The 8,812-nt window shown below is 58.4% G+C and overlaps 1 protein-coding gene across 2 annotated transcripts in view; it reads right to left on the bottom strand.

Moving 5' to 3' along the window:
• Positions 1–8,812, bottom strand: part of OSGIN1 (oxidative stress induced growth inhibitor 1) — a 53,367-nt gene that overhangs the window by 4,914 nt on the left and 39,641 nt on the right. The window contains exons 1-4 of one of the 2 annotated variants that reach the window (XM_024735740.1): positions 8,541–8,665; positions 2,589–2,693; positions 1,344–1,480; positions 36–227 (exon numbers count right to left, since the gene is read on the bottom strand). In XM_024735740.1, coding sequence (XP_024591508.1) covers positions 36–227; positions 1,344–1,480; positions 2,589–2,655 — 396 coding nt within the window. In that variant the 5' untranslated portion in view covers positions 2,656–2,693; positions 8,541–8,665. Of the gene's footprint in view, positions 1–35; positions 228–1,343; positions 1,481–2,588; positions 2,694–8,540; positions 8,666–8,812 lie in introns of those variants that run through there. The other variant, XM_024735741.1, reaches the window with a different exon arrangement.

Raw genomic sequence — 8,812 nt, 5'->3', positions numbered from 1 at the left:
CTCAAGTCCCCTCGCCCCTTCTGGGCCCCACTCACATGCCAGGCGCCCCCTGGCAGGTTCCGGCCCAGGACCAGGTGGGGGATGGCTCGCTCCTTCTGGTGCTTCCAGGTGAGGACAGACTCCACGTTGCCCCCAAAGTCTGTGTCTGGGCGCAGGAGGGCATCAAACAGCAGGGCCACAGGGCTTTGGCACCGGCCTTCAAGGCCTTCGGACAGGTAATCCAGGTCCTGGGAGGGGGGACACAAATTAGAGGGCCCACTGGAGGAAGGCCACCTGGTCCTGCCTTTCCACCCTAGTATCAGGGTGTCAGATAAGCTTGGGAAATGCTGCCTCTCAAAAGGAGATAGTGCACATCAGCAAATTAAAGGCTCTGACAAGTCCTGCAGCTGTCACTTACCCGTTTAATTTTGCCAAACCCAGTGTCTCTCAGATTTACTGGAGCAGGGACATTTTTCTCTGCATATTATACCGAGGGACGGCTGTCCTGTACAACAGTGGTCCCCAATATTTTTGGCACCAGGGACTGGTTTCGTGGAAGAGAATTTTTCCACAGACGAGGGTGGGGCGGAGGGCGATGGTTTAGGCGGTAATGTGAGCGACGGGGAGCGATGGGGAGAGGCAGATGAAGCTTCTCTTCACTTGCCTGCTGCTCACCTCCTGCTGTGTGGCCCAGGTTGGGCAGTGGGGGGGGGGTCCCCCGCGGGGTGCAACCCCTGCTGTAGAAGGCAGTCTGGAAAATGCCTACCTAGACCCAATGCCAACTTACTTCCTCACCCACCAGCTTGACGCTGGGAGGGGCCCAGGAGGATGGATGCTGCCTGAAGTGGGGGGCAGACACTGAGTGGCCTCCTGGAAGGTGAGGGGCGTGGAGGGGAGGTTGGTGAGCCCTCCTGAGCAGGGGCTGGTGGACCTGCAATATCTAGGGCAGGGGGTCTCAGCTGTGGCACAACTGGCCTTTGGGCTGGATAATTCTTTGTGGTGGGGCCTGTCCTGTACATCGTAGGATGTTTAACAGCATCTCTGGCCTCGACCCTCTACGCCTGTGGTGTCACCACTCTGGTCGTGACAACCGACACTGTCTCCAGGTGGCCAAGTGTCCCGGGGGGCGGGGGCGGAAATCATCCCTGGGTTTAGAAGCACTGGTCTAGGGGAGCTGAGACAAGCTGATGTGGGATTTGTAAGTCTTCAAAGACAGCTGTGATTCCTCTTCCCCAGTCTCTATGGCTGATTTTGTGGGCTCTCGCACGTTTGGTCTTATGTCTCGTAAATGCATCCTTTTGATTTGTGCCTGGGAGAGTTTCCCCACAATGGGGGTGTCCCTCCCACCCGGAGTTCAAGCCCACCTGGTCCACGATGGAGACCCCCGGCGCCTCGGTGAGCTTCCTCTGCAGCACGGGGTGTGGGTGGATGGCATCTGGCTTCACGTAGGGGTTGTAACCCGAGAGCAGGTAGGACAGGCAGATGCCCGAGGGACCGTTGCCTGGGGAGAGAGGGCGGGGTCAGAGGGCAGCGCTTTTGAGCACAAGAGACCACCACCACGGAGGGCTTTGGTCTCCATCTGTCTCGTTCACTGATTTGCTCTTCAGGCATAAAAATAAAAATAGAACATTTATTAGCACTACACCACTTGAACAACAATAAAGTTGTGGAAATAACCGCTGTTACTGAGTGCTTACTATGTGTCAAGCGATTTTAATAACAACAAAATAATAAGAAACTGACATCCACTGCCGCTGTACCGGGCCCCTCCATAGCTCCGAGCGCACTGAGCCAGACACGTGCTACTTTTCCTCCTTTTCTACTTGAGGAAGCTGGGGCACAGAGAGGTTAACTGACTTGCCTGTGGTCACACAGCGGCATGACTGAGATCCTGAGATTACTGAGAACTGACAGTGGGGTCAGGTCGGTCAGAGGGATGTGTAAAATATTACAACACAGATGGCTACGTGCTCTGGGGGTGAGCTCGGGGGCCAAGGGTGCTCAGGGTGGGTGCTAAGCCACCTGTGGGGCCACCTGCCCCCAGGTCTGGATGAACCACACTGTTTATCAGAGGCACTTTTTGGGCACTTAATCTCATGACATCACTCCTATTCTTCTCTGTCTTTCCCCTGTCTTATATTGTGCTGTTCTCAGTCTTAACTCACATGTAGACAGCTAGCTGTTCAGACAAACCCTATGAAATGGCCGACGCACAACTGTTTTTAACTTACAAAAATGGCCATTTCATGTGGTTCGACCTGGTGTTTGCCCGGAGGGAGGGGCCCTCTGTCCCCCATTTGTTCAGACCTGACGGCAGGACCACATGCTTCGGCTGCGTCCCCGTCACAAAGGCATGCAGGCACAGGGAAAGCACAGGACAGGCACAGGCACAGAACCAGTCCCCACCCCCTGCCCCGCCCTTACTGCGCAACCCCTGCAGAGCACCCTGCTCTTGCCTCGAGGGTTCTTGGGAGGGTTACTCAGATGATGTTTTATAAATTGCTGAGCACAGCACTGGGCACAGAGTGACCCCTCCAGGGCCTGCCCGCTCCTGACCTCTAACCCTTGGGGCTCAGGGCAGCCCCTCCCCCACCCTGGGCGGCACTCACCGATGATGACGACCGGGAGGGGCTCTGAGCTGCTGGCACCAAGGTGGTCCTTCCATCCGTTGCTCATGGCTGGGGCTCTCTGGGGGGCTTGGGGCTGGCAGCAACCTGGGGGCACAGGGGAGGAGGGGCCCCTCGGTGAGCCGGGGTGTCATGCACTCACTTCCCGGCTGCAGGGTGACCTCCTGTGGCCCTCAGGATCAAGTCCAAGGTCCTCCCTGAGTCTTATCAGGATGACACTCCCCTCTCATACCTGCTATACTCTAAACAGGTCCAATTATGCAGGGCTATCTCCCCCAGCCTGGGCACCTCCTCTCTCTGAGCCTCACTCCACACTCCCCATCTCATCAGGGGCAGTAACTGTCCTCGAAGCTTATTCAGCTTCCATGAGGCCCCCCTCTGCCCAACTGTGGGCAAGCCCTGCCCAGCACTTCTGTGACAGCCACAGCCCTCACCCCACAATCCGGCCCGCGGGTCTTCAGTGGACTTGGCCCTGGAGAGGCACTTCTGAACTGGCGACCTCTCTGGGTCTCAGTTTCCTCATCTGTAAAATGGGAATAATAATCGTCTCTACCCCATGGGGTTGTTGGAGGCGGGGTGGTGGGGGTGGCGGACACAGGTACTGTACGTGAAGCAACTGCCTCGAGAAAACGGGCCACGGGGAAGAGACCAGAGCTCACTGTCTCCTCCAGAGGCTGGGCTAGAACAGGTGGACATGCAGAAACCACGGAAGCCTGAGCCCCTTGGTTTGGGGAGAAAGGCATGCAAACCTGCTTGTCTCTGGAGCACCAGCGCCCCCTGCTGGCCGCAAGCCCAAATCACTCAGAGAGACCCAAACCCCGTTCTTAGGGCTGCAGGTGCCTGAGGAGAGTCCAGACCCACCTTCTCCACATCGCCCTAGACGAGCTAACGGGGGCCCTGGCCTCACCCACTGTCCAGCAGCCCTGCTGTCCTGACCACCACAGGGCAACATGTACACGAGCATGTGAGGAGCAGGCAGGCACTTAGTACTTTCTGTGTCCCAGGTATTTGGCATGTTTTTTCTCATGTCCTGCTCACACTGACCCTACGCAGAAAGCACTGGCGGTGCTATTACCCCACTTACAGACGGGTAAACGGGGGCTCGGAGAAGTCGCACAAGCACTGGCGGTGCTATTACCCCACTTACAGACGGGTAAACGGGGGCTCGGAGAAGTCGCACAAGTTGCTCAGTATCACGCAGCCGACTTTTAAATCCAGGGCTAATGGTGCCAAGGCTTTGCCTGAATGCACCGTGCACGCTGCTTGGCCTGTCCCCAGGGAGACATGGGGCTGGTAGCAAGTAAAAGGGTGAATGGGGGGCACAGGGCCCAGACCACCCAGAGCAGCCAGGGATGGGGGCCCGGCATCGTTGGCCTTCAGGATTCTTCCAGAAAAGGCTGAAATCTGGGTTTTTAATGTGAATTCTCTGATTTGGAAAAGTGGGCAACTAATTCACAATTTTTGAAAATCTTGAACAGGCTGGTGAAACACAGCCGAGGCCAGCGTACGACCTCTGATGTGCGCAGAGAGACAGCAACACCAGCGTCCACCGCTGGGCAGGTAGGTCCCGAGCAGAGGGACGAGGGACAGCCGCCCAGACAGGCTGGTGGGAGGACCTGGGTGTCACTCCCACAGCAACAGCAATGGAGCTTCGCACAGCACTTTGCAGTTTGCGAGGAGAGGAGCTTCCACCTAAGCCGTAGCATCTGGGACTCTCGGGCACCCTGAGAGGTGGGCGGCGTCACCGCCATCTGGCAGGTGAGGAAAGGGAAGCTCAGAGGGTGAAGGGTGTCTCCAGTGTCACACAGGGGGATGTGACATTTAAGGACTCCCTCCCTAGTGCCCTCAGGTCCCCTGAGAATGGCCTTCCTCACCTCAGCTGGGGCCTGGGCTGGGACAGCCTCCTCGTCCCGTCTTGGTGAGCCCCGTGTTCCCCATCAGGAACCACGTGGCTCTCTCCACGCCTGGTTCCCTGCAGGGGCCCAGGCTGTCTGCCTGGGAAGAGGATTCTGGGGTGACACCACTGCCACTGCCAACAACGACACAGAATGACCAACATTTCTGTACTTCCATGGAGTTGGCCAGGTGACCGGCGTGCTCGAAACACCTGATGCGCATTAACTAACAATCCGTATTTAACTGCGTTGTTATAAGGACTCTCGCAATCACTCTCGTGTTACAGACGGGGAAACTGAGGCCCAGCGAGCTTCTCACAGCCCCGTACGGTTTGCGAGGAGTTTGCCCCAGCTCGCGCAGGCCGAGCTGGGTTTGAGCCCGGGATGGCCTGTTCCAGAGTCTTCTCTGTGCCCCCCGAGCTGGAGTGACAGTGTGTGACAGAGGCCCCTCCTACCCGGCTGAGTGTAGCACGCGTATCCATCCCTGCCCACCCTGCTGCTCTGTCCCAGCGCTGGTGTCGGGGGAGGGAGGCCAGGTGGCCAATGCTCACAGCTGGGAGGGCACAGCTTCTCACTAACCACCGGCCGCTGGGTGTGCCTGGTGGCCCTGGGGAGGAGGGCTGTGCTTCCCAGAACTCTTCCTCCTGGTTCCTTCAAACAGCCCCAGGGCCCTGCACTGCATGTCCTCACTGTTAAGCACTGGCGGTGCTATTACCCCACTTACAGACGGGTAAACGGGGGCTCGGAGAAGTCGCACAAGCACTGGCGGTGCTATTACCCCACTTACAGACGGGTAAACGGGGGCTCGGAGAAGTCGCACAAGCACTGGCGGTGCTATTACCCCACTTACAGACGGGTAAACGGGGGCTCGGAGAAGTCGCACAAGTTGCTCAGTATCACGCAGCCGACTTTTAAATCCAGGGCTAATGGTGCCAAGGCTTTGCCTGAATGCACCGTGCACGCTGCTTGGCCTGTCCCCAGGGAGACATGGGGCTGGTAGCAAGTAAAAGGGTGAATGGGGGGCACAGGGCCCAGACCACCCAGAGCAGCCAGGGATGGGGGCCCGGCATCGTTGGCCTTCAGGATTCTTCCAGAAAAGGCTGAAATCTGGGTTTTTAATGTGAATTCTCTGATTTGGAAAAGTGGGCAACTAATTCACAATTTTTGAAAATCTTGAACAGGCTGGTGAAACACAGCCGAGGCCAGCGTACGACCTCTGATGTGCGCAGAGAGACAGCAACACCAGCGTCCACCGCTGGGCAGGTAGGTCCCGAGCAGAGGGACGAGGGACAGCCGCCCAGACAGGCTGGTGGGAGGACCTGGGTGTCACTCCCACAGCAACAGCAATGGAGCTTCGCACAGCACTTTGCAGTTTGCGAGGAGAGGAGCTTCCACCTAAGCCGTAGCATCTGGGACTCTCGGGCACCCTGAGAGGTGGGCGGCGTCACCGCCATCTGGCAGGTGAGGAAAGGGAAGCTCAGAGGGTGAAGGGTGTCTCCAGTGTCACACAGGGGGATGTGACATTTAAGGACTCCCTCCCTAGTGCCCTCAGGTCCCCTGAGAATGGCCTTCCTCACCTCAGCTGGGGCCTGGGCTGGGACAGCCTCCTCGTCCCGTCTTGGTGAGCCCCGTGTTCCCCATCAGGAACCACGTGGCTCTCTCCACGCCTGGTTCCCTGCAGGGGCCCAGGCTGTCTGCCTGGGAAGAGGATTCTGGGGTGACACCACTGCCACTGCCAACAACGACACAGAATGACCAACATTTCTGTACTTCCATGGAGTTGGCCAGGTGACCGGCGTGCTCGAAACACCTGATGCGCATTAACTAACAATCCGTATTTAACTGCGTTGTTATAAGGACTCTCGCAATCACTCTCGTGTTACAGACGGGGAAACTGAGGCCCAGCGAGCTTCTCACAGCCCCGTACGGTTTGCGAGGAGTTTGCCCCAGCTCGCGCAGGCCGAGCTGGGTTTGAGCCCGGGATGGCCTGTTCCAGAGTCTTCTCTGTGCCCCCCGAGCTGGAGTGACAGTGTGTGACAGAGGCCCCTCCTACCCGGCTGAGTGTAGCACGCGTATCCATCCCTGCCCACCCTGCTGCTCTGTCCCAGCGCTGGTGTCGGGGGAGGGAGGCCAGGTGGCCAATGCTCACAGCTGGGAGGGCACAGCTTCTCACTAACCACCGGCCGCTGGGTGTGCCTGGTGGCCCTGGGGAGGAGGGCTGTGCTTCCCAGAACTCTTCCTCCTGGTTCCTTCAAACAGCCCCAGGGCCCTGCACTGCATGTCCTCACTGTCCCCAGGAATAGCAACAACGGGACGCAGGTGATGTCCTTGCAAGACGCTCCTTCTGCATCGGCTCCTTTAATCCTCATGGAGCCCACTTTACAGACCGGAAAACTGAGGCTCAGGGAGGTGAGGCCATGCCCCCCTGGTCACAGAGCCAGTGGGTCATGAAACTAGTTTGTTCGCTGAGGGCTCAGACCACCTAGACACCCCATAGCCCCCCACAATGGGTGTCAACCTGTTCCCCGCGCCCATGGAGTGCCCACCCCGGGCCAAGTCCTTTACCTGAAGCTTCAGTAAAGGACTGAGGATCCCAGTCCCTTTGAATCCTCCCAGCACCAGTAAGGAGGGTACTTGCAGAAGCCCCCGTTTACAGATGAGGAATCAGAACTGACTGCCCCCTTTTCACGCTTCCCGGAGGCAAAGGGGCCCCATTTACCACCAGAGCTTTTGGACTCCAAGTCCAGTGCTCGCTGCCAGAAGCCTCTGGATGCCACACACATGAGGTCACCACCCAGAGGCTGACCTGAGAGGTTACTTCCTGTGCAGCGATACAGCCCCAAGTCCTGAGACAAAGCTCTCAAAACCTCGGAAGAACGCATGCAGCCAACTTCCATTTGAAAGTTGAACTTCCCATTTCTGCTATGCTTTTTAGTTTTGTGGAGTTGGAACGGCCAGTTTTTAATGCGAACGTTTTGTTGGAGTTCCTCTGGTTGGAGATGGCAAATGTCCACCGAAAAAAGTTAACATTGAAAACTCATTCAAGTTCACAAGAGAAAAGAAGCCTAAAAGAACTGGGAATAACTGCACCTTCCGAGGTGCAATTATTTTCTCTTTCTCTCTTTGGAGTTTGCAGCATTGGAACTTCTAGGGTTATCAAAGCTTGAAACCGCTCTAAGACTCAGGGCACCTGTATGGCTACATTTACTGAGTACCTGTGGTGGCTTTTTGCTCATTTCACTTTAATGACAACCCCCCACCCCCCCTGCCCCGTGGGTTTTCTTATCCCCATTGCCCAGAGGGAAAAACTGGGGTCGGGAGGGAGCAGGTGTCTTTCCCAGGACTGTTGGAGACCACGCCCCCGAGTCCTAATCCTGCCCCTTGATACCTGTCAGAGGCGGGGTGAGTGCCCTCTGAGGAAAACAGCATGACAACAGTCCCACCAAGAAAGTGGGGTGGGGGGGGTGGGGCTGAGGAGGCGCTGCCAGTCACCAGGGTGACGCCTCAACCCCAGCGAAAGCCCCGTGGCACCACCTCCCCCTGGAGCCTCCCCCATCTGGAGCCCCAAGAGCTCCGAGGCTCCCCAGACCCTCTGGGGCCCCTCATTCTGGGCACCCCAACCCTCCTGGGAGAAACCAGGTCCCCGGGACCCTGCGGTGGGAGCGAGGGCAGGTGCCTGGGACCTCTGTCCCCTGCAAGCAGGAGAGGCGGGGTCCCGGAGGGCAGCACCGAGCCTGCCTCTGTGACCCAGTGGCCTCGGGGCGCCGGGCAGCCTGCCCGGGCTGGCCACACCTCTCTTTCCAGCCCAGAGCAGCATCACATGGGCTGGGATGTACTCCAAGCGGGCAGGGCAGTTGTCAGCTGAGGGTGCCAGGCACCTGGAGATGGGCATGGCCAGGAGGGGCGAGGGAGGACCGTGGGGCGGGGGCGATCATGCTGGTCCGGGGAGCCTGGGTGGCTCCAGGGCCCCGTGGCCACCCCTGCCTGGGAGGGACTAGCTTCTCCCACCTCCCCCGCATGCCTCGCCTGGGCCACTCACCTGACGGGCAGGGGTCGAGGACACTCGTGAGCCTGGCCTGGTCAGGCACTTGGAGAACCAGGGCTCACGGTGCCGGTGCCGGCCGAGGGAGCAGGACACCCATTACCCCATGGGGATCCAAGAGGCTATGAGAGGCCGGGAAGCGAGGGTATTTCACGAGCTGGGAGGAGGCGGGCGGTGGGCGGGGCCAGGAAAATCACTTTCATAAGCGTGAGTCAGCAGGGGCCCCTGCATGAATGAATTTGCACACTTGAGGGAGGGCGGTCACGTTG

Source organism: Neophocaena asiaeorientalis, unplaced genomic scaffold (assembly GCF_003031525.2).
Source record: "Neophocaena asiaeorientalis asiaeorientalis breed wild unplaced genomic scaffold, Neophocaena_asiaeorientalis_V1.1 scaffold40, whole genome shotgun sequence".
Classification (NCBI taxonomy): domain Eukaryota; kingdom Metazoa; phylum Chordata; class Mammalia; order Artiodactyla; family Phocoenidae; genus Neophocaena; species Neophocaena asiaeorientalis.
The sequence above is the reverse complement of the archived record's forward strand: the minus strand, read 5'-3'. Positions and strand labels throughout refer to the sequence as shown.